Source organism: Salvelinus sp. IW2-2015, linkage group LG15, assembly GCF_002910315.2.
Source record: "Salvelinus sp. IW2-2015 linkage group LG15, ASM291031v2, whole genome shotgun sequence".
Taxonomy (NCBI): Eukaryota; Metazoa; Chordata; class Actinopteri; order Salmoniformes; family Salmonidae; genus Salvelinus; species Salvelinus sp. IW2-2015.
The window spans coordinates 15,340,318-15,365,098 of NC_036855.1; the positions used below are offsets into that span (position 1 = coordinate 15,340,318).

General features: G+C 44.1%; 1 protein-coding gene and 1 pseudogene across 1 annotated transcript; both read left to right on the forward strand.

The window, feature by feature from the left end:
* Window positions 1–18,219, forward strand: part of LOC111973990 (neurogenic locus notch homolog protein 1-like) — a 68,870-nt pseudogene extending 50,651 nt beyond the window's left edge.
* Window positions 18,220–19,056: 837 nt separating this feature from the next.
* Window positions 19,057–24,247, forward strand: dpp7 (dipeptidyl-peptidase 7). The gene is made up of 13 exons (XM_024002928.2): window positions 19,057–19,251; window positions 19,569–19,692; window positions 19,801–19,940; window positions 20,548–20,711; window positions 21,073–21,208; window positions 21,365–21,446; window positions 22,248–22,414; window positions 22,495–22,555; window positions 22,858–22,976; window positions 23,115–23,271; window positions 23,616–23,680; window positions 23,848–23,918; window positions 24,057–24,247. Exons 1-13 carry the CDS (start codon window positions 19,168–19,170, stop codon window positions 24,151–24,153), a joined length of 1,467 nt encoding a protein of 488 aa, XP_023858696.1. The 5' UTR covers window positions 19,057–19,167; the 3' UTR covers window positions 24,154–24,247.
* The last annotated feature ends 534 nt before the right edge of the window (window positions 24,248–24,781 follow it).

The window sequence follows — 24,781 nt, forward strand, 5'->3', positions numbered from 1 at the left end:
CTTCTCCTGTGTGTGTCCAGAGGGCTGGCAAGGTGAGCGAGCAACATCTTTACAGTAGATTATATGTAATTCCTATGCATGTACAGTGCCTTCAGAAAGTTTTCCCAGCCCTTTACCCTTTCCACATTTTGTTGTGTTACAGCCTGAATAAAACATTTATTAAATTGAGATTTTGTGTCACTGAACTACACACAATACCCCATAATGTCAAAGTGGAATTTTGTTTGTAGAAAATCTTTGTAATTACAATTTCTTTTTTTTGGCTGAAATGTCTTGAGTCAATAAGTGTTCAATACTAGTGGTTAACAGGATTTTTTAATGACTACCCCATCTCTGTACCTCACACAACATACAAAATCTGTAAGGTCCTTCAATCGAGTAGTGAATTTCGAGCACAGATTCTACCACAAAGACCAGAGAGGTTTTTCAAAAGGAAACTGCTCAGGGATGGTGACTTTAAAACACCAATGGTGACTTTAAAACACTTACAGAGTTTAATGGCTGTGATAAGAGAAACCTGTGGATGGATCAACAACATTGTAGTTACTCCACATCACTAACCTAAATGACAAAGTGAAAAGAAGGAAGCTTGTACAGAATAAAAATATTCCAAAACATGCATCCTGTTTGCAGTAAGGCACTAAAGTAAAACTGCAAAAAAATATGGCAAAGAAATTAATGTTATGTCCTGAACACAAAGCTTTATGTTTGGGTGCAAATCCAACACAACACATCACTGAGTACCATTTTTCATATGTTCAAACATGGTGGTGGCTGCATCATGTTATGGGAATGCTTTTCATCGGCAAGGACTAGGGAGTTTTTTAGAAAAAAAAAAAAACGGAATACAGCTATAAGCACAGGCAAAATCCTAGAGGAAAACCTGGTTCAGTCTGCTTTCCAACAGACACTGGGAGACAAATTCACATTTCAGCAGGACAATAACCTCAAACACAAGGCCAAATATACACTGGAGTTGCTTACCAAGACGACATTGAATGTTCCTGAGTGGCCTAGTCACAGTTTTGACTTAAATCTGCTTGAAGATCTATGTCAAGAAATGAAATGGGTGCCTAGCAATGATCAACAATCAACTTGACAGAGCTTGAAGAATTTAAAAAAGAATAATGGGCAAATACTGTACAATCCCAAAAAGATTCAGAGCTGTAATCGCCACCAAAGGTGCTTCTACAAAGTGTTGACTAAGGGGTGTGAATACTTATGTAGATTAGATATTTCAATGTTTCATTTTTTATAAATTTGCAACAATAAAAAACAAACATGTTTTCACTTTGTCATTACGGGGTATTGTGTGTAGATGGGTGAAAGAAAATCAATTTAATCAATTTTGAATTCCGTCTGTAACACAACAAAATGCAATAAGTCAAAGGGTATGAATACATTCTGAAGGCAGTATATGTACGTTATCTGTATTAGGTTATCTGTATGTTATCAAATTAAAATTATGAAAATGGGCAAATGATCTCAGTGCTGTGTAGTAAACCTTTCCACTCTCTCCTTTCCTCTACCCTCTCTAGGACAGACCTGTGAAGTGGACATTAACGAGTGTGTGAAGAACCCCTGTCTCAATGGGGCCACCTGTGAGAACACCAAAGGCAACTACCACTGTAGCTGCAAGGCCGGCTATGCTGGCCGCAACTGTGAGACCAACATTGACGACTGTAAGCCCAGTAAGTCTCCTATCATCTTCATGACTTCATCATAAAAACAGGTTATAATGAGACAGTGGCCGTGTCTCAATACTCTAAAGTGGCCCCCTGTCTCTTTTATTTCATGACTGAGAGGTGAAAGGCCACCACGTCTCTATAAATCCCGTCATGTTCTTTCATGTCAGTAAAACATAAGGAAAGGAAGCTAGTCAAGACTATTGAGTTGCAGCCAGTCTGCTAAGTTATAAGCTAACCTCTCTCCCCGCTCTCTTCCCCCATAGACCCCTGCAGCAATGGAGGTTTCTGTCGGGACGAGGTGGACAACTTTGCGTGCACCTGCCTGCCTGGTTTCCGTGGCACTAAGTGTGAGGAGGACATCAACGAGTGTGACAGTAACCCATGTAAGAATGGAGCCAACTTGCTACCGACTGTGTCAACAGCTACACCTGCACCTGTCCACCTGGCTTCAGTGGGATACACTGTGAGAACAACACACCTGACTGCACTGAGAGGTAAAGGGAGCTTGAATTCCTATTTAGTTTGGATTTCTCTACCTCACAATGGCCTGTTGCATCTCTGTCACAAACCACGAATGCATCTCCAAACTACTTTCTCTTGTCCACTTCTGCCCCTGTGGCAGAAAGTTGAATGACTCAAATATCCCATTATAGCCCAGGATATTCACTCTCAATTCATTTACTAATGGACTTACCATGTTTTAAAGTGAATTGAATTTGGTTTTTGAATGACACGTCTGGTATTGCTTTGTGGATGTTTTGTTTAACAGCTCTTGTGTTCAACGGTGGGACGTGTGTGGACGGCATCAACACCTACACCTGCCTGTGCCCACCTGGCTTCACTGGCAGCTACTGCCAACACGACATCAACGAGTGTGACTCCAGGCCCTGCCTGAACGGAGGCACCTGCCAGGACAGCTATGGCACCCTACAAGTGCATCTGTCTCCAGGGCTACACTGGACTCAACTGCCAGGTACAGTATAGGCCCAGTCACGCTGACTTTACAGTAGACTAGCTGTAGGCCTATATACCAGGTTGTTATTGTCAAGTAAATGTGCTTTTATGGATCATGTACTTGACTAAATAAAGGTGGTATAATAAACTGTAGCTATAAGCTAGTTACCCACTGGGGACACACTGGTTGAATCAACGTTGTTTCCACGTCATTTCAATGAAATTACGATGAACCAACGTGAAATAGACATTGAATTACGTCTGTGCCCAGTGGGTAATGTTTGTATCTGTGAAACAACAGTGTACATGCTTACTTACGAAACATTTCCCCTGTCAGCTAGTGACTAACTGTCTATGGTGTGTGTGTCTCCTCAGAATCTGGTCGCTGGTGTGACTCGTCCCCCTGTCAGAACGGGGGCACCTGTTGGCAGACTGGCACTACTTACAGCTGTGAGTGCCAGACTGGCTGGACAGGGCTCTACTGTGATGTGCCAAGCGTCTCCTGCGAGGTGGCAGCTAAACAGAGAGGTAACACTGGGCGTGTGAAGGAGGGTGTTGTGTGTCTGTCCTTCTGCATGTATGAGGTGTGTGTGTGTGTGTGTGTGTGTGGTGTGTGTGTGTGTGTGGTGTGTGTGTGTGTGTGTGTGTGTGTGTGTGTGTGTGTGTGTGTGTGTGTGTGTGTGTGTGTTAGCCTCAAATCACTATGCTATTAATTTCACACCACTAACAAACACAGACTACATACTGATCTCCCCTCTCTTCCCCTCCCCATCTCTCTGCCCTCCCCATCTCTCTGCCCTCCCCATCTCTCTGCCCTCCAGGTGTGGAGGTAATTGCTCTGTGTCGTAACTCAGGCCAGTGTCTGGATGCGGGGAACACTCACTACTGCCACTGCCAGGCAGGCTACACAGGCAGCTACTGTGAAGAGCAGGTGGATGAGTGCATCCCCAACCCCTGTCAGAGCGGAGCCACCTGCACTGACTTCCTAGGAGGGTACTCCTGCAAGGTAGGCTGCTCACTAGGAACTCAGCACTGTCGCTAATGCACATTACATCCAATTGGTACGAATTGTCCTAATTAAGTTACATCAAATTTAATTTAATCCAATTTTTCACAGGTGCTGGGTGAAATGCATAACAAATGTAGCCTAATGTAGAAATGATACCTAGGCCGAACAGCGATTCATGTGGCCAAAAAAGTGTGTGTTTCCTGGTCTTGGTCTTGCAGAAACATTGTCAGTCAGTCATGCTCACTTTCCATTGAATGATTTAAATCAGAAAATAAATGAGTGTGTGGGTGTTCTTTCTATAAAAAAGAGTCATATCAAACTCTGTATCCAAACTGATGACAAAAGGTTAACAGACTCACAAACTGTTCATTTATGTAGATCTCTGATGAAAGAGAATTTGCTGTCCTGTGCAGAAAACTGGCAAAACAACCAGGTAAACAGAAACAGCCTTGTTTCATGTCACTCATTGATTTATCTTTTCCCTCTCCTCTCCTAGTGTGTGCCGGGATACGTCGGCACCAACTGCTCCAATGAGATCAATGAGTGTTTCTCCCAGCCGTGCCAGAACGGAGGCACCTGCATTGACCTGATCAATACCTACAAATGCTCCTGTCCCAGGGGAACCCAAGGTCAGGGACCCGCCACCCACCTCCACACACTCTTCCACACCACCCCCCTCTTTCTCTCTATCCCTCTTTCTGTGCTCCTCTCCAGCCTCCCACTCTCTCTCTGTCTATTCCTCTCTCCCCCCGGTCTCCACTGTTCCTCTCCGCCCTCTCTCACTCGCTCTCGCTCTCAATCCACCACACTTCATTAATTAGGGCTTAACAGCGTCCAGCACATGTCCGAAACTCTCGTCCCCGTGAAATACGGGATTGATTTCTCGTATTTCACATGAAGGGAGTGTGTCTTGTTGGTCAGCTAAAGTACTGGTGAAATGAATGTAGCCAAAAAGGTTTTATAGAAGCAAACGAGAAACATTTTGAAACGGTAAATGAAAAGATGTATTGAACAAGTGCAGGTAGTACATCCATCCTTCTTGATCCCATGTGGTGGTGTCCCAGCTGAGTGTTTTAGAAGAGGCTGACTGTTCCTCTGCTCTCTCCCGCCCGTCCTCTACCTTGCAGGCGTTCACTGTGAGATCAACATAGACGACTGCAACCCCTTCACAGACCCCGTCACCAACGAGCCCAAGTGCTTCAACAAGGGGAAGTGTGTGGACAGGGTGGGAGGTTACCACTGTATCTGTCCCGCCGGCTACGTAGGGGAGCGCTGTGAGGGTGACGTCAACGAGTGCCTGTCCAACCCATGTGACACCCGCGGGACACACAACTGCGTCCAGCTCACCAACAACTACCGCTGTGATTGCCGTACCGGATATACAGGTAACATATATATAACAATCAGACATGTTGGCTCTGACTGGAGAGTGACTGGAGAGTGACTGGGGAGTGGGGTTGGGTTTAGTTTCATGTCAATTCCAGTTGTTTCATGGGGTTTATATGGGAAAGTAAGGACAAACTGAGTTAATTAAGTCTTACATTTTTCTGTCTTTTTCGAGACAAATCATTGTCCTTGCAGGAGAAATCCCAACAGTAAAAAAAAATATATACCACCTCTTCACTGTTTTCCTATAGTATATAGCCCCAGAAGATACAGTTGAGGTCGGATGTTTACATACACCTTAGCCAAATACATTTAAACTCAGTTTTTCACAATTCCTGACATTTAATCCTAGTAAAAATACCCTGTCTTAGGTCAGTTAGGATCACCACTTTATTTTAAGAATATGAAATGTCAGAATAATAGTATATTTATTTATTATATATGTATTCTATTTCACCTTTATTTAACCAGGTAGGCTAGTTGAGAACAAGTTCTCATTTACAACTGCGACCTGGCCAAGATAAAGCAAAGGAGTGCGACAAAAACAACAACACAGAGTTACACATGGGATAAACAAACGTACAGTCAATAACACAATAGAAAAATAAAAATCTATATACAGTGTGTACAAATGTAGATTAGGGAGGTAAGGCAATCAATAGGCCATAGTGGCGAAATAATTACAATTAAGCATTAACACTGGAGTGATAGATGCGCAGATGATGATGTGCAAGTAGAGATACTGGGGTGCAAAAGAGCAAAAATAAAAACAATATGGGGATGAGGTAGTTGGGTGGGCTATTTACCGATTAGCTGTGTACAGGTGCAGTGATCGGTAAGCTGCTCTGACAGCTGATTTATTTCAGCTTTTATTTCTTTCATCACATTCCCAGTGGGTCAGAAGTTTACATACACTCAATTAGTATTTGGTAGCATTGCCTTTAAATTGTTTAACTTGGGTCAAATGTTTCGGGTAGCCTTCCACAAGCTTCCCACAATAAGTTGGGTGAATTTTGGCCCATTCCTCCTGACACTGGTGTAACTGAGTCAGGTTTGTAGGCCTCCTTGCTCGCACACGCTTTTGTTCTATAGTATTGAGGTCAGGGCTTTGTGATGGCCACTCCAATAGTCTAACGATTGTCGTCGGGAGAAGGAGAGGAGGACCGAAGTGCAGCGTGGTACGTATCCATAATACTTTTAATAAAGATGAGCACGCGAACAAAAACAACAAAACGACCAACGAACAGTTCTGAAAGGTGCAACAAACACTAAACAGAAAATAACCACCCACAACTCAAAGTGGGAAAACAGGCTACCTAAGTATGGTTCTCAATCAGAGACAACGATTGACAGCTGCCTCTGATTGGGAACCATACCAGGCCAAACACAATAGAAATAAAAAATATAGACATACAAACATAGAATGCCCACCCACATCACACCCTGACCAAACAAAAAATAGAAGCATACAAAGCAATCTATGGTCAGGGCGTGACAAATAGCTTGACTTTGTTGTCCTTAAGCAATTTTGCCACAACTTTGGAAGTATGCTTGGGGTCATTGTCCATTTGGAAGAACCATTTGCGACTAAGCTTTAACGTCCTGACTGATGTCTTGACATGTTGCTTCAATATATCCAATAAATTTTCCTCCCTCATAATGCCGTCTATTTTGTGAAGTGCACCAGTCCCTCCTGCAGCAAAGCACCCCCGCAACATGATGCTGCCACCCCCGTGCTTCACGGTTGGGATGGTGTTCTTCGGCTTGCAAGCCTCCCCCTTTTTCCTCCAAACATAACGATGGTCATTATGGCCAAACAGTTCTATTTTTGTTTCATCAGACCACAGGACATTTCTCCAAAAAGTACCATCTTTGTCCCCATGTGTAGTTGCAAACCGTAGTCTGGCTTTTTTATGGCGGTTTTGGAGCAGTGGCTTCTTCCTTGCTGAGCGGCCTTTTAGGTTATGTTGACATAGGACTCGTTTTACTGTGGATATAGATACTTTTGTACCTGTTTCCTCCAGCATCTTCACAAGGTCCTTTGCTGTTGTTCTGGGATTGATTTGCACTTTTCACACCAAAGTACGTTAATTTCTAGGAGACAGAACTCGTCTCCTTCCTGAGCGGTATGATGGCTGAGTGGTCCCATGGTGTTTATACCTGCGTACTATTGTTTGTACAGATGAACGTGGTACCTTCAGGCGTTTGGAAATTGCTCCCAAGGATGATCCAGACTTGTGGTCTACAATGTTTTTTTCTGAGGTCTTGGCTGATTTCTTTTGATTTTCCCATGATGTCAAGCAAAGAGGCACTGAGTTTGAAGTTAGGCCTTAAAATACATCCACGGGTACACCTCCAATTGACTCAAATGATTGACTCAAATCAGAAGCTTCTAAAGCCATGACATAATTTTCAGGAATTTTCCAAACTGTTTGAAGGCACAGTCAACTTAGTGTATGTAAACTTCTGACCCACTGGAATTGTGATATTATAAGTGAAATAATCTGTCTGTAAACAATTGTTGGAAAAATTACTTGTGTCATGCACAAAGTAGATGTCTTAACCGACTTGCCAAAAGTATAGTTTGAGTGGTTGAAAAACGAGTTTTAATAACTCCAACCTAATTGTATGTAAACTTCCGACTTCAACTGGAAGTATTTACTCTGTATGGCATTAAATGTTAACCTGTGATTGGCTTATTGATAAGGGGATTCAGTCCTTGATGTAACTATATCTCTCTGTGACCCTACAGGCCAGCGTTGTGACACAGTGTTTGACGGCTGTAAGAGCAAACCCTGTCGTAACGGAGGGACATGTGCCGTAGCCAGCAACACTCCTCACGGTTTTATCTGCAAGTGTCCACCTGTAAGTTCACACACAACTAAGGCTGCTGGCATATTATACTGCATACAAGACGCATACTGTATATAAAGACATTGAGCAGATGTATTACACTGTGTTGTCATTCATTAAATGTACTGTAATAGTAGTACTAGTAGTATTAGATTGACACATTTGCTCTCCTTCCCCTCTACAGGGCTACACTGGCTCTACCTGTGAGTACGATGCCCACTCATGTGGGAGTCTCCACTGCCGTAATGGTGGCACCTGCATCTCCGGACACAAGAGCCCCAAGTGTCTCTGTCCCTCCTCGTTCACGGGGCCAGAGTGTGAATACCCTACAGACAGCCCCTGTAACACCAACCCCTGCTACAACGGGGGAACCTGTGAGTACAGCTCAGAGGCTCCATACTACCACTGCGTATGCCCCACCAACTTCAACGGCCTGCTATGTCACATCCTGGACTACAGCTTCCTGGGTGGGTTCGGCCGTGACATCACGCCCCCGCCAGAGGTGGAGGTGAGCTGTGAGATCCCCCAGTGTGAGGAAAGAAAGGGGAACAAGTTCTGTGATTCCTTGTGTAACAACCACGCGTGTGGCTGGGACGGGGGCGACTGCTCGCTCAACTTCAACGACCCGTGGAAGAACTGCACGTCGTCCCTGCAGTGCTGGCGTTACTTCAATGACGGGAAGTGTGACGAGCAGTGCAACAACGCCGGCTGTCTCTACGATGGCTTTGACTGTCAGAACCTGGAGGGCCAGTGCAAGTGAGTGTCATCAGGGTCTTAACACTGAATACTAGCTGAATACTAAGCGGAGGCCAGTCCACATGGAGAGCTACTGGCTATGCAGGGTTCAGCTCCAGACCTTCTATAACTCACCTGATTCAGCTAATGCTGTAGAGAATAGAGGAAGAATAAAGGCTGAGTAGAGATACAAGCTTTTCTTTCATCATTATACATCCCATTAAAAGTCATACTGAATGATACTCTAATCTCTTGTCTCTCCAGCCCTCTGTACGACCAGTACTGTAAAGACCACTATGCGGACGGCCACTGTGACCAGGGCTGCAACAACGCTGAGTGTGAGTGGGATGGTCTGGACTGTGCTAACAACATGCCAGAGAAGCTGGCGGTGGGCCGCCTGGTCATCGTGGTCCACATCATGCCCGACCAGCTCCGGAACAACTCGCTTGGCTTCCTGCGCGAGCTGAGCCGCGTTCTCCACACCAACGTGGTGTTCCAGCAGGACTCCAAGGGAGAGATGATGATCTACCCGTACTACGGCAGTGAGCAGGAGCTGAACAAACACAACATAAAGCGCTCAGTGGGTTGGACAGAGATCCCTGGCACCATGCTCAGCTCCATGAGGAATAGCCTGTATACTATAGCCAGTGGAAACAGACGCAGACGCAGGGAGCTGGACCCCATGCTGATCAAAGGGTAAGGATTAGAAAAATGTTCTGGAAACAATCCTCATTTGGAATCTGGATTTCAGCTGAATGTTCATGCAAACCTCATATTGTCATGAATCTAAAATGTGAAAGTCAAGCTAGGACTAAGTATTTGTTGTGGAAAGTAAACTGGCCTTCCATATCTTTAGTTTTCCATCACAATAGATGATTATATAACAAATATATCAGTGTCTGGCTTTCTAAGAACTTCTGGTAGTTTTGTGAGAACAGAAATCATTGTGCTCTTCTACTTTCTCTCTGGGCTTTAGATCAGGTCTAATGTGTATAATATGACTCTGTCCTCCACAGCTCCATAGTGTACCTGGAGATTGACAACCGCCAGTGCTTTCAGCAGTCCACAGAGTGCTTCCAGAGTGCCACTGATGTAGCAGCCTTCCTGGGGGCCCTGGCCTCCAGTGGAAACCTCAATATTCCCTACATCATAGAGGCTGTTCACAGTGAGTTTCTATCTTCTTCCATGTTAACAGTCACTAACAGGGTACTGCTGCAACACCCAAGGTTTGCATCCCTAATGCTTCTTTAATCATACCTCAGCCCTACACACACACACATCAGCAACACACACACACACACACACACACACACACACACACACACACACACACACACACACACACACACACACACACACACACACACACACACTGATGGTATTCATCCCCTAGGTCTTAACCCTCCAACACCCAAAAGGTGATATGGTGTTCTTTGAGTGTGTATTTCATTCAACATGGAACAAATTACTAGTGAATCACATGGACTAAACAATCAATGCAGTAGCCTGTGTGTAAATCCAATGGCTTCAGGCCCCAAAATGGTTAATTGCCGTAAATCAACTCATCCAGCCCCCTACCCAATCCACATACCATTCTAACACACACACACACACACACACACACACACACACACACACACACACACAACACACACACACCACACCACACACACCACACCACACAACACACACACACACACACACACACGCACACGACACACACACTTCATCCTACAGTGTAAGTCTGCTGCAACCTTCAGCTTGCTGAATGTAATACCAGGACTTTATGCATCTCTAAGGGTTTGGGTTGGGAGAGTTTATCATTTCAAAATCGTTAGGTAAAAAAAAGAGAAGAAAATTGATCGGAGTGTGCTAGAAGTTGGGAGTCTTTGTTATCTTGAAAATCCTAATAAATCCTTAGTCTTTACAGCTTAAGCGCGTGCAGTAATTTGAAGTTCATTAATCCCTCCCTTTTTTTCCCCTTAAAGAAGAAATGGTAGAGTTGTTCCTGGTACCCTGGGCTGAGAGGGGAGAGGAGGTGGTGGTGGTTTTCATTTTTTTTAAATCTCTAGCTCTATTTGAGAAAAGGGTTAGCAATTCTGATTTTTACAGAATAGGAACAACCTTGTTTTACAAACGGCGCTCATCATTCCTGTGTAGCTCTGGCCGTGGAATACTAGGCTCCAGGAGGGGTTTTACTAGACTAGAGAGCTGGACTATCAGTCCTCCTCAGACCAACCCAGCGCCTGCCTGCCTGGCTGGGTTCTCAGGCTGCCGCCTGTCCGCCTTACCATGTTGTCCTTTTCCCCTCCAGGTGAGGTTGACCCCCAGCCTCCGTCTGAGGCTTTACCCCATCTACGCGGTCCTGGCCGGGCTGGGCCCTCCTGGCTTTTGTGGGTGTGGGATGGTCGCCTCACGGAAGCGTCGTCGCGAGCACGGCCAGTTGTGGTTCCCGGAGGGCTTCAAGATCAGTGAGCCCAACAAGAAGAAGAGGAGGGAGCCGGTGGGGGAGGATTCAGTGGGATTGAAGAAGTGTTCCAGGTTTCCATGCGCCACCACATTGTTTTCCCACCATGGGTCATAGTTTGCTTGTGGGTTTGGTCATAGCAGGGTGTGGAACGGTGAAGAGAGTTTATGGGACTGAGGATGTAGCTGGCGATGAGAAAGAGGGGGCTTTTTTGGATCATTAATGTAATAATATTCAGGTATAGGTAACGTGTGCATTAATTGACTTATCGGAGCGATAGGGTTGGGGGGGGGTCAATCAATGCTTTTATTCGGTGTTGGTGCACTACCACTGAGAAGAGTGCTCAGCTGGATAGTTAGCTAGCTCACTTTTGCTGTATCAGGATTTTCAATGGATTTCTCTCGGATCACAGGCCACTGAAAAACCTCTCGGACATATCACTGATGGACGACAACCAGAATGAATGGGGAGAAGAGGAGCCTTCGGACACCAAGCGCTTTAGGGTAAGAAGTCTAACTACATCACATACTGGCATTTGGAGAGAAAGGCGGGATAAGAGTAGAACATGGATTTATAAAGAAATACCTATAGAGAAATAATAAGAAAAGATCTTCAGTCAGAGATTTTCTCTTTATCATCATTATAATAGTCTTCAAATATCACTAGATTCAAGTTTTTGTTTAAATATTTGTGCATTACATAGGCTATTTAATTAGCTTATTTAATATCCACCAATGTTTAGATAGAAAATATAGTCTCCTTTGTGTTGGTTTTTGGTTTTATTGTCCTGAATGTCAGCATTTAGTAAGTAAAAGTTGGTTAGTTAAACGTTAGGTTGCAAATAGCTTTGAGCTGAAATGCTTTGGTTGCGGTTTGAGCTAATTGACTGTCCATCTGCCCCTGATCTGGTTCCAGCAGTTTGAGGAGCAGGCGATACTGGACCTGGATGGCCAGACAGACCACCGCCAGTGGACCCAGCAGCACCTGGACGCAGCTGATCTCCGTATCCCCTCCATCGCCCCCACACCCCCTCAGGGCGAGATCGAGAATGACTGCATGGACGTCAACGTACGGGACCAGGTGTGTACACAACCACTCGGTTCATTGTTAGGGAATTTAGGACAGATTTTAACCGTGAACTTCATACCCCTCCTATTTCCCTTCTGAGATGTATTATTAAATGTCATGAAATTACATGACAATATTTTTGTGAATACAGAATGTTTGACCATTTAACTTGTAGAATATTGTACCATTTAATCAGTTGCCTGGTGTGTAGGACTTGTAAAATGGTATGTGGAATTGGTGAATTCTGCCCCAGCTGCAGTGCACAGGTCAAGACTAAATATTTTTGAATGGCACATTTCAGTTGTCAATACTGGTGTAGAGTTAGAAAGATGAGAGGTGTACATAATTTTGAGTCATTGGAAGTGGCAGTGTACATTTAGATAAAAAGATAAACAATTATTTTATAATGATTCACATATTAGCATAACTCATACTTTTAATTACTCATTAAATTAAGTAATTAACATAGTTATTCCTATTTCATTGTATTACCTAAAATCTTGCTTTGTAAAGAAGTTAAACAAAACTGTCTTAACATCATGTTTAAGGTATTTTTCTGCCTCCCAAATATTAGTTGTTTGATTTACACCTTATCTGAGTGAGCAATAGCAAGGGGCGAGACAGAGAGAGCATGTGTGTGGGAGCAGTGTGTGGGAGCAGCTAAAGCCTTGTGTCCTCAGGGTAAGGGATCCAGATCAAAGCATGCAGCTAGAAGCCCTGAACCCAGGGGAAACTCCCTTCCAGATTAATGCTTACATCCATCATTGGACCATTAATAGGTCTTTCTTGTCATATGCTTTATTAATAAAACCAATAACAGAACAAAAATAAAGAACACACTTTTATTGAGAGGCAAACCCCCTGAAGACTGTTTAAGAAATCTAAAGAAAGGCACTCTTCAACAGTAGAGCACAACACACAGACTGTTTCTCTCCTTCACCAATCAATGAGCCTGAATCAACCAAATCTGTGAGATCTGGGGCTTGCTATTTCTTTTGAAGAGGAGAAACCCATCCAAGTCGACTGTCTGAGCCTCCTCTCAGAGATGATAATGCTCAGTTTTCCATCTGCCTAGGTTACCAAAGCTCTCTTCCCGCAGCTCCCCAATGCCTAGCTTGATCAGAATCCGTTATCGAAAAGAGAGCTGTGATGATTCACCCAGACAAAAGCATCAAATTCTCATTAGATTTGTTGTTGCTTTGTTAGTCTTATGCTGACCCTGCGCTAGTGCACTGGACTGTCAATGCTGAGGTGTGGTCAACTCCCCTGGTAATAAAGTATGGTCTCTCCCTCCCTCCCTCCTCTCCATCCAGATGGCTTCACCCCCCTGATGATCGCCTCCTGTAGCGGTGGAGGTCTGGAAACAGGAAACAGCGAGGAGGAGGAAGACGCCTCTGCCAACGTGATCAGTGATTTCATTTACCAGGGTGCTAACCTCCACAGTCAGACAGACCGCACAGGGAGAACCGCCCTTCATCTCGCTGCCCGCTACGCCCGCTCTGATGCTGCCAAGCGTCTTCTGGAGGCCAGTGCAGATGCCAACATCCAGGACAACATGGGCAAGACCCCGTTACACGCTGCCGTGGCCGCTGATGCGCAGGGCGTCTTCCAGGTAGGGGGTCAAATGCAGATACATTTTTGTTCTTGTGTGTGCAAAGAGATCTACTGTATTGGATTGTGAATGTGCCCTTGCTTCCTTAGTATCTCTAAAGATAATCTCATACGACAGGGATCATCAACTAGATTTCTGGAGCAGTCGGGGGCCGGAACATAATTCCTATCATTTGTGGATTGCAAATTGACCGCAAGAAGCCCAAACAGATACATTATTTGAATAAAACATAATAATTTCAAGATTTCCTTGCATTTGTATACGATCATGTTTATCTCTATTATGCATGGGAATACTTGGAACAGATTTCCAAAATTAAAATCACTGATTTCCTGGTGTTTTTACAGACTTTTTTTTTGTTGCTCAGATAACCTGTTGGTCCACCACAGCGGGCCTCAAGTTGGGTAATCCTGTCATACAAGGTTAACCAACTCATTGTATCTTTCTGTAGATTTTGATCAGGAATCGTGCACAGACCTGGGATGCCCGCATGCACGATGGCACCACCCCTCTGATCCTGGCAGCCCGCCTGGCAGTGGAGGGCATGGTGGAGGAGCTCATCAACTGCCATGCTGACGTCAACGCTATCGATGACTTTGGTAGGGCTCATATCTCAATGCTGAATCTCTGTGGGCTTCATCGCCTCATCGTATTCTTTCAATCAGAGCTAGAGGTGAAGCACATTCAATCCACAAATTAAATCAAACAAGGAATTTGTCATTGTAAATGGGCAGAAGATAAGATAAAGTCCATGTGCTTTTACAAAATGTTTTCATTTTAGACAGGCATGGGTTGTGTACTGAACGTGTTTTTCTGCCTGCCTCGCTCTCACCAGGCAAATCTGCTCTGCACTGGGCAGCAGCAGTGAACAACATTGAAGCAGCTACCGTACTACTGAAGAATGGAGCCAACAAGGACATGCAGAACAACAAGGTAAGGAATCTTTGCTGCCTGATGGAACACAATATAATACAATATTTCTGTAAGCTACATTCCTTCAACATTTAAGCTTTATTTATACAGGTTATTGTCACTGAGATAAAATCTCTTTAGCAAGACAGAGCTAAAGAGCATCTCCCGGGTGGCGCAGTGGTCTAGGGCACTGCATCGCAGTGCTAGCTGCGCCACCAGAGTCTCTGGGTTCGCGCCTGGGCTGGGTTCGCGCCCAGGCTCTGTCGCAGCCGGCCGCAACCGGGAGATCCGTGGGGCGACGCACAATTGGCATAGCGTCGTCCGGGTTAGGGAGGGTTTGGCCGGTAGGGAGGGTTTGGCCGGTAGGGATATCCTTGTCTCAGTATGTAAAAAAAAAAATGTAATAAAAATGTATGCACTCTACTGTAAGTCGCTCTGGATAAGAGCGTCTGCTCTTGGCCGGTAGGGATATCCTTGTCTCAGTATGTACTCTACTGTAAGTCGCTCTGGATAAGAGCGTCTGCTAAATGACTAAAATGTAAATGTAAATGTAGAGCTGTCTATCTGTGGTCCACTGTAAACACATTTCTCTCTGTTTGTCTGTGTGTCTGCCTCAGGAGGAGACCCCTCTGTTCCTTGCTGCAAGGGAAGGAAGCTACGAGACGGCCAAGGTCCTGCTGGAGCACTTTGCTAACCGCGAGATAACTGATCACATGGACCGGCTGCCCCGAGACATAGCGCAAGAGAGGATGCACCATGACATTGTCCGTCTCATGGACGAGTACAACCTGGTCCGCAGCCCGCCCATGCACAGCCATGGCCATGGAGGCTCCATGGGCACCACTCTGTCCCCCCCTCTCTGCTCCCCCAACAGCTACTTGGGCAGCATGAAGCCCTTGGTCCAGAGCAAGAAGGCCCGCAAGCACAGCGCCAAGGGCATCGGCTGCAAGGACGGCAAGGACATGAAGAACAAGAAGAAAACCTCCCAGGATGGGAAGGGAGGAAGTCTGTTGGACAGCTCAGCTGTTCTGTCCCCCGTGGACTCCCTGGAGTCTCCACACGGGTATATCTCTGACGTGGCGTCCCCTTCCATGATAACGTCCCCCTTCCAGCAGTCCCCGTCCATGTCACTCAACCACCTCCAGGGGATGTCCGACCCCCATATGGGGGTCAACCACATGGGTATGCCCAACAAGCAGGAGCTAGCGCGCATGCAGTTTGACCCGCTTCCGCCCCGTCTCACCCACCTTCCGTTGTCAGGCTCCAACTGCTCTGGGGGCATGAACGGCCAGTGTGATTGGCTCTCCAGGATGCACGCCAGCATGGGCCAGCCCGGACAGTTCAACCCCATGAGGGTTGGTCCTGTCGGGGGGCAGGGCGGTCTGCACCAGGGAAGCGGGCAGCACGGCATGATGACCTCTCTCCACACCGGGCTTCCCACCACCAGCCTGTCCCAGATGTTGAGCTACCAGGGCCTGCAGAACACCCGGCTGGCCTCGCAGCCCCACTCCATGCAGCAGGTCCAACAGCAGATGCAGATGCAGCACCAACAGAACCTACAACAGCATCTCCAACAGCAGCAACAGAGCATCCAGCTGCAGCACCAGAACTCTAGCACTGGCAGCAGTGGCCATGCCAGCAACCAGAACTTCATCAGCACCGAGCTGAGTGGCTCAGAGATCCAGCAGGGCACAGGGAACCAGGGCTCCATACCCATCCACACCATCCTGCCCCAGGAGACCCAGATCATGAGCCAGAACCTGCCCAGCACCCAGTACCTCACCCCTCCCTCCCAGCACAGCTACTCCGGCCCCATGGACAACACCCCCAACCACCAGCTACAGGTCCCCGACCACCCCTTTCTGACCCCCTCCCCCGGGTCTCCCGACCAATGGTCCAGCTCATCCCCGCATTCTAACATGTCTGACTGGTCGGAGGGCATCTCAAGTCCACCAACCAGCAGCATGCAGTCTCAGATCGGACATATCCCCGATCAGTTCAAGTAGAGAGTTTGCATTGCTTTGCCAAATGGACTGATGGATATTTTTGTATGAAAAGGCACTCTTGAGAAAACAAAACAAAAAGGCAGAGCTATGGACTGATTTGACCCAAAGCTCTTTTATATGCTTTTATACTAACAGTAAGAATTACCTATGTTTTTATTCCTTCTCGTATTATTTATTAATGCCTTATTTATACCTTTTCTTCCGCCTGCTTACATAAATGTGTGATCCAAGGTGTCAGGCCATAGTCAGAGCAGAGGTGAAACTTGTAGGGATACTGTAGCTTTGTTTATTTTTTTATATGTAGTGCTTTTGTCTGCAGTATACTGAGTTATTCAGATGTACACTGGGTATTTATTTGTTTAGAAATTTTGCCTTTTCATTTTCGCCAGATTTTTCCTCAAACTCGTTTATATTTTTTAAATCTTAAATCCAGTGTTATTTCAATTTGTGTTTTGAGTTTTGTTAAATATTCAAGAACATTGCATTTATTTGCTGACAGAGCAAACCGTCATAAAAATAATTCATATTTTTCTCAGCTGTGGTCAGGGATGCTGTATGAATAAATTATCTTATTTCAGTACGCAGTTTCCATGTTCACATTTCAAACAGGTCTTCTGACCAAAAGCAAGAATCTGCTAAATAAAGTGCTAGAGTTATAAGTAGTTCTTGGATCAATGCAGCATAAGCCTCTTGATTGGATTGTCTGTATGTGTCTGTGTGGCGCTGCGTTTATATGTGTTGGGAGAATGGTAAGGTAATGCACAGTATAACGCCAGCTTGGAGATTGACAGTTAATACAGTAGAACAGGCTTGAGTCTATATGTCCTGTGTCCCTTAGTCGTTCAAGAAATGGTCAAGATGTTATTCTAAATGATTATTTGGAAATTAACTTTCCCTCTCCCTCCAATTGTTTGAGCCTTTGGCTTGTTTTGTTTCAATGTAAATATGAATATGTATTTCCTTTGTAAGCAGGATTTTGTTTCAGAAATCTTAAGTCTTAAGAATTCCATTTGGATAAGAGGTTTCACAATGATCCACAGTAATAAAAAAATATATACAGAACATGTATTTGACTCTGTATCAATGAGGAAGAGATCTGAAAGGTGTATACAAACAACATAAATATAAGAGATGTTTTAAGCCCTTACAGATAAATAATAACAGAAATATTGAGGAGTTATACAATTATTATTTATTGACTGTTTCTGTGATACAGAATAATCCACAGATGAGTATTTGGATGAATGTTGGATGATTTGTTTTACTCTATGTAAAAAGGAAGACTGTGGGGTGTCCTGTTTCTATAGTGTGTCCTCGCCTGATGCTTTGTGAGATGCTGTGAATGGTATAAGTTCTCAATTTGTTTCATTCAAACCCAAGGCTGTAGTATCTGCAATAAAATGTTACCTTCCTGCAAAGTTTCAATTTGCATAAAATGTATTTTTCTTCCACTACCTGACTGTCAATCTGTAAAAAAAAAAAAAAAATCTTCATATAATAAAAGATACCAATGCGTGTCTTGATTTCAACTTGTCTTCCGTGGTCTTTGCTGTCTGAATATCAATTGACTGGAGTTAGTAGCCCCATCTTGTAAAGTATACCAAGTCTTACAGTTCTTCATTTCAAGATATCAGTTTGGTCTACAAAATCCAGTCTGTTGTAGTTGAACAATATGGACTCAGCAACCATACAAGCACAATCAAACTCAGATGATGATATCTGATACAGAGAAACAAAAAGTGAGCGAGAGTAAGAGTACATGTGTGTGTGTTTGTGTGTGTGTGTGTGTGAGAGAGAGAGAGTAAGAGTACATGTGTGTGTGTTTGTGTGTGTGTGTGTGNATGTGTGTGTGTTTGTGTGTGTGTGTGTGTGAGAGAGAGAGAGTAAGAGTACATGTGTGTGTGTTTGTGTGTGTGTGTGTGTGAGAGAGAGAGAGAGAGAGAGAGAGTAAGAGTACATGTGTGTGTGAGAGAGAGAGCGAGCGAGCGAGAGAGAAACAATCAAGACATGCCTCTAAATTGATATTGAATGTTATTAGTAGAGTTTTCATACTTAATATTAATATCTAATGAATTACAGTTGTATTCATTATGACAGACATTTACACTGTCTTAAAAGATTTGACTTTTTACCACCAACATTCACATCTAATTTATATATCTACCTATCTGGACAAATTAGTCAACAGTTATATTGTATTTTCTTGTATTTTATTCCCCATGAGAGGCTGATGCTGTAGATTCCATAATGCGATACCTTTAACAGCAATATTTAGTAGATTTTCCCCTCTAGTGTCTTTTAGAACGTCACAGCTGAGTCGAAGAACTACAACTTCCACTATGCACACGGCCAAAACGATGCTTGGGTTCAGAGGTCAATAAACAAAACCAGCTGTTAGGAAGCTATGTCATGTGATTTAGACAATTAACATTTCGAAACAGTTATTGACAGAGGCTTTCACCAACAGCCTTTTCAATATGACAAATTGTTTTTTTATTTGCGTTGTTGTCTTGCTCTCCCTCTACTCTGAGACGCAGGGGCTTACACACAGCCGTTTTCAGGTAACTTTTTTACCCAGACGTTCAGTGTTCACTGTTACTGGGGTTTACTAATGTCTGGAGCATGGCTGGTAGTATGTCTAGCTAGCTCACTTATGCAAGAGCACCCATTGCATTTCTTAAACGATGTTCATAGTTACCAAATTATATTCGTAGTACACTTGTTCATAGTTATGGCTAAGACTGTTCATAATGGCTAAGACTAGAGAGACTGCTGCTATTTCATTCACTCTAGCATGTTTATGATCTCAGATGTTACATTATAGGCATATCAGGTTTGTTCCTCTGAACATTTCATGCTTTTACATTTTTATGTCAAGAATCATGGGTACAGCACTGACCCAAAACCCCAGTTTAAAGAGAAATACTTTCCCCAAATAATGGACCACTTCAACTTCAACATTATGGGCAATGGAACGTATGAGCAACGGTACCTAATCACAGGTGAACATCCATTGTTATTGCTATTTTGCACAATTTGTGCTGGTCTCTCTTATTCAGTCCAACTAGCATGCTCACTTTTGACTGTAGCCATGCTCTGTGTCCTTCTAGATGAGTACTGGAAGAGAGGTTCTGGGCCCATCTTCTTCTACACGGGAAACGAGGGAGACATCTGGGAGTTTGCCCTGAACTCTGGATTCATCACAGAGCTGGCAGCACAGCAAAGAGCCCTGGTCATATTTGCTGAGCATGTAAGAAGAGGCCATAATGTGTCACATGTTCATGTTGAAGCTTGTGATCATGACAGAACTGGGGAAGTTACTCAACCGTATCACAGAAATAGGCTGGCCTCGTATCCACAAAGCGTCTCAGAGTAGGATTGCTGATCTAGGATAATATTGTATGGCCAGATCCTAGATCAGCACTCCTACTTTGAGACGCTTTATGGATACAGGTGTAACAGTATAACTTTAGACCGTCCCCTCGCCCCGACCCGGGCGCGAACCAGGGACCCTCTGCACACATCAACAACAGTCACCCACGAAGCATCGTTACCCATTGCTCCACAAAAGCCGCGGCCCTTGCAGAGCAAGGGGAACCACTACTTCAAGGTCTCAAAGCGAGTGACGTAACCGATTGAAACGCTATTAGCGCGCACCACAGCTAACTAGCTAGCCATTTCACATCCGTTACACAGGCACTAGGCTCAGATCAGTTCTCTGTTATGATTGTTTTGATACCAGACTACAGAATGTCCTTGAACAGGGCAGTCAAACACTCAAGTAGAGCTGTTAGCTATAACATGATGCATACAGTTACCTTGAATGTTTGATTCATGTTCCACTTTTCTCTCCACAGAGATACTATGGCAAATCACTCCCATTTGGCCAGGACTCGTTCAACATCCCAGAGGTTGGGTTACTGACGGTAGAACAGGCCCTAGCAGACTATGCTATCATGATCACAGAACTGAAACAGCAGCTAGGAGCCTCCGCATGTCCAGTCATTGTCTTTGGTGGAAGGTAAGATCTTTATTACAGGCAATTGGAAACCAAATGTCTATTGAATGATTTCAGTATTAGTTTCAGTGATCTGAAATCTGTCATTTTTATTATTTGTAGCTAAATGCAAGTTCCAATTTGTTTCATGAAAAATGTTACAAAGCAAACTCTATGCTTTTAGATAAAAAAATAATTGCGGTTCCAAATGTCTTTTCCCACAATGAAGGCATAATATTTTCTTTACATATCCAATTAATTCCCAATTCTGTTCTTCCAAAGTATCAGACAGAATCTCAATGAGACAATGACATCATCAACTTCAGTAGAGATAAAGAGTCCAGTCTCTCATACAAAGGTTGTCTTCTCTCTCTCTCTCCTTCAGTTATGGAGGAATGTTGTCAGTCTACATGAGACTGAGGTACCCAAACATTGTAGCAGGGGCTCTGGCTGCCAGCGCTCCCATCCTGTCTACTGCAGGGATGGGGGAATCAAAACAGTTTTTCCAGGATGTCACATCCGTAAGTTCAGATTTACAGTAGATAGTCTCACATTAGCTGGTCTGTTTTGTCCCTTGATTGTAGTGACCAAAGTTCTAGGTTTTCTGCATTTTCTACATTCTTGATTTTTACATTTCTCTGTTAACATTACCCAATGTTTTTTTTATGTATGTGTAGGATTTTGAGAACTATGCCCCAGAGTGTAGGGATGCTGTAAGAGGGGCGTTCCAGAGGCTGCAAGACCTGGCTCAAATGGAAGGTAAAGTCTGCATGTGTAGCAAATGGGGATCTGTGAAACTCACTCCTCAGCCTGAAGTGTCTCTACTTGCGCTGCTGAACAGCTAGATTTTCTGTGGCACGACTTAATATGCTTTAGATGGGGGGGTCACGTGTGTTTGCGAGGGAGAGGTCCTCGGTTCGAGCCTTGGTATGTGCCGAATCAGGAGGAAGCGATATTAGCTAAGCAAGCTGCGTGACATCCTTTACACATGCACCGAAGCGCCGAGTCTAGGTCCAAAAGGCTTCTCAACAGCTTCTACCCCCCAAGCCATAAGAGTCCTGAACAGCTAATCAAATGGCTACCCAGACTATTTGCATCCCCACCCCCGTTTTTTTATGCCGCTGCTATTCTTTGTTTATTATCTATGCATACTCACTTTAACTCTACCTAAATGTACATATTACCTCAATTACCTCAACTAACCGGTATATATAGCCTTGCTATTGTTATTTTACTGCTGCTCTTGAAATTATTTGTTACTTTTTATTTTTTTATTTCTTATGTTTTACTTAACACGTATTTTTCTTAAAACTGCATTGTTGGTTAAGCGCTTGTAAGTAAGCATTTCACTGTAAGGACTACACCTGTTGTATTTGGCACATGTAACAAATACAATTTGAAAAGCCCCTGTAGAAATGGGTTCATCATTTGAATGTGCCTTTACAAAGTATTAATGTCATCACTGATACGTATAGGGTTGTATGTCACTGTAAAAGCACTGTGATTTTCCATCATTACAGTAATGCTCGTCGTCTCCTTTGCATGTTTGTCCGACATCAGACTATGGCCGTATCCAGTCAGCGTTCTCCCTGTGCAAGACTCCATCCTCGTATAAGGACATCCACCAGCTGAATGGGCTCTTACGTAATGCCTTCACCCTCATGGCCATGCTGGACTACCCCTACAGCACCCACTTCATGGGTAGCATGCCTGCCAACCCAGTCAAGGTACTGTTGGTCACAGATAACAACTCATTGGGATTTCAGCTCTACTATGTTGTTCAACCCAGAACTCTATGTGCTTGTAGGTGGCCTGTGACACCATGTTGGGTGGAGCTGATTTGCTGCATGCCCTAAAAGACACTGCAGGTAAGTAGGCGAGAGGGCTGCCCAGTGAGTTCTCCATGAGTCCTGGGGTTCTGCCAGTTTACTTTTGTATCATTGAGGCATTTCATATCAGTTTCCACTAGAGGGTGCTCCTCCTACACATCCCCCAGCTGCTGCTCAGGCAGAATCACTATAAACCATATACCCAATCAACCCAGAAATCCCTTTATAATTGATGCTCTGTATAGCAGGTGCTCACATTTCCATATGAAGATGCAATGTTAGGTCTACCAGCAACTGGCATGTTGTAATATGTTGTTGATGTAATGCCAAATCTCCTACAGGAATAGTGTACAACTCTACAGGAGATCTGACCTGCTTTGACCTCTACACCCTGTATGTGGAATGTGCTGACCCAACTGGCTGTGGACTGGGCTTCAATAGCCTGGCCTGGGACTACCAGGTACAGTATACATCACCAAGCTATTACCATTTGTTCTTTGCTCATCATGTTGGAAAACTAAGCAGAGCTACTGAAAATTGAATAATTATGGAAATGTTTGCAATTTTTTCTCACAAAGACTGATGTCTTCTCTTTCAGGCCTGCACAGAGATTGAGATGTGCTATGAGAGCAACAATGTGAGTGACATGTTCCCTCCTATGCCCTTCACTGAGAAACACAGGGAACAATACTGCTCCAAGCGCTGGGGGGTGATCCCCCGACCTGGCTGGCTCAAAACCCAGTTTTGGGGTGATGGTAAGAGCTGCCCCCCTAATCACCACAGCTACTAACTACGTACATCTTAAATAATTGATTTTGTTAGTGCTGCTCTGCTCATCTGAAATTCCCATACAGTACACAGGGCTTGCTTCTTGAACCCTTATTACCATTTAGCAGATGCTTTTGTCCAAAGCGACTTAGTTATGCGTGCATACATTTCTTGTATGAGTGGCCCCAGCGGGAATCAAACCATACAATCCTGGCATTACAAGCTCTATGCTCTACCAATGTAGCCATACAGGGCCACCCTTGTCTGCTTGATATTTCCATAGTTTCCTCAGTGATGTTTTGTTCTTTATGTTTCTGGTTGTCTCGATCAGCCCTCTCCACGGCCAGCAACATCATTTTCTCCAATGGAGATCTGGACCCATGGGCAAATGGAGGGGTAAGATCTGAATCAAATGTATTTGAGTGCTACTTTTCTAAACCCTCACAATTGAAATGCTATTCATCAGTGTTTACACAGGCAGCCCAATTCTGATATTTTTGCCACTAGTTGGTCTTTTGACCAATCAAATATTTGAAAATACTTGTAAGATTTTTGATCTGTAGGTGAGAAAGTCCTTGAGCTCATCGTTGATTGCAATCAACATCTCAGAGGGGGCTCACCATTTGGACCTGAGGTGAGAGAACTTATGATTAGAAATTTCACTTGACTTTCTTCCACTCAACTACTGTGAATTCAGTGTGCTATATTAGTCTCTTATACAGTATCACCACATGGGAATGGCTGCATTTCAATGCTAATGTTATTTCCCCAGAGAGGCCAATGATGCTGATCCAGCATCAGTTATAAAGGCCCGTAAGATGGAGTCAGACACCATCGCCCAGTGGGTGAAAATGGAGAAGGAGAGATGAAATGCCTTCGACATGGATTTTAATGATCGACAGTGACAGTTGTAAAAGGTTGTTCAATAAAGTATTTTAATCTTGACATTTATACAAATTTAAAGCAGGTCCATAGTTTTATTGTAAACCAAGTGACATTGTGGCACATTTTGTAAGGTCATGATTTAGACAGTTTTATAGACCCAGAACCAAACACTGGTCCCATTAGCCCCCAGCTCTTGGTTTTAGCATGTTCATTCCCAAGTTGAAAACCAGTTCAGTCAACATGGGTGTACTTCTTTCCAGCTGAGTCACTGATGTTGCAGGGTCATAACACAGGGTGTCCCAAAATACACAGTATTGCAAATGACACAGGCGCATAGTTTCATTGAAATGCAGATTCTCACCAATTTGAAATTGATTGCAATAAAAATAATTGATTAAATCAGATCCGCTTTAGCCGACATCAGCATAGGTGGTGTCAGAGGTGGAACTGCACTAGAGCTGTCATATCCACAAGCGGCTCCTGGCATTATACTTAAATCGGACGTCGCATTAAGTGAAAGCCCATATAGCCGTGTTTACAAGTTGAAACACTGGAATGTGAGATGTAATCTACACCTCCATTAGGCTGCTACAAATCCTCATTTTGTTGAAT

Bases quoted from the DNA above. Each gene is read 5' to 3' on its own strand.
- dpp7 (XM_024002928.2), top strand. From the start codon at position 19,168: ATGACAAATTGTTTTTTTATTTGCGTTGTTGTCTTGCTCTCCCTCTAC. The intron at 21,209-21,364 runs GTAAGTTCAGAT...ATGTATGTGTAG, and splicing joins TTTTCCAGGATGTCACATCC to GATTTTGAGAACTATGCCCC. The intron at 22,415-22,494 runs GTACTGTTGGTC...ATGTGCTTGTAG, and splicing joins TGCCTGCCAACCCAGTCAAG to GTGGCCTGTGACACCATGTT.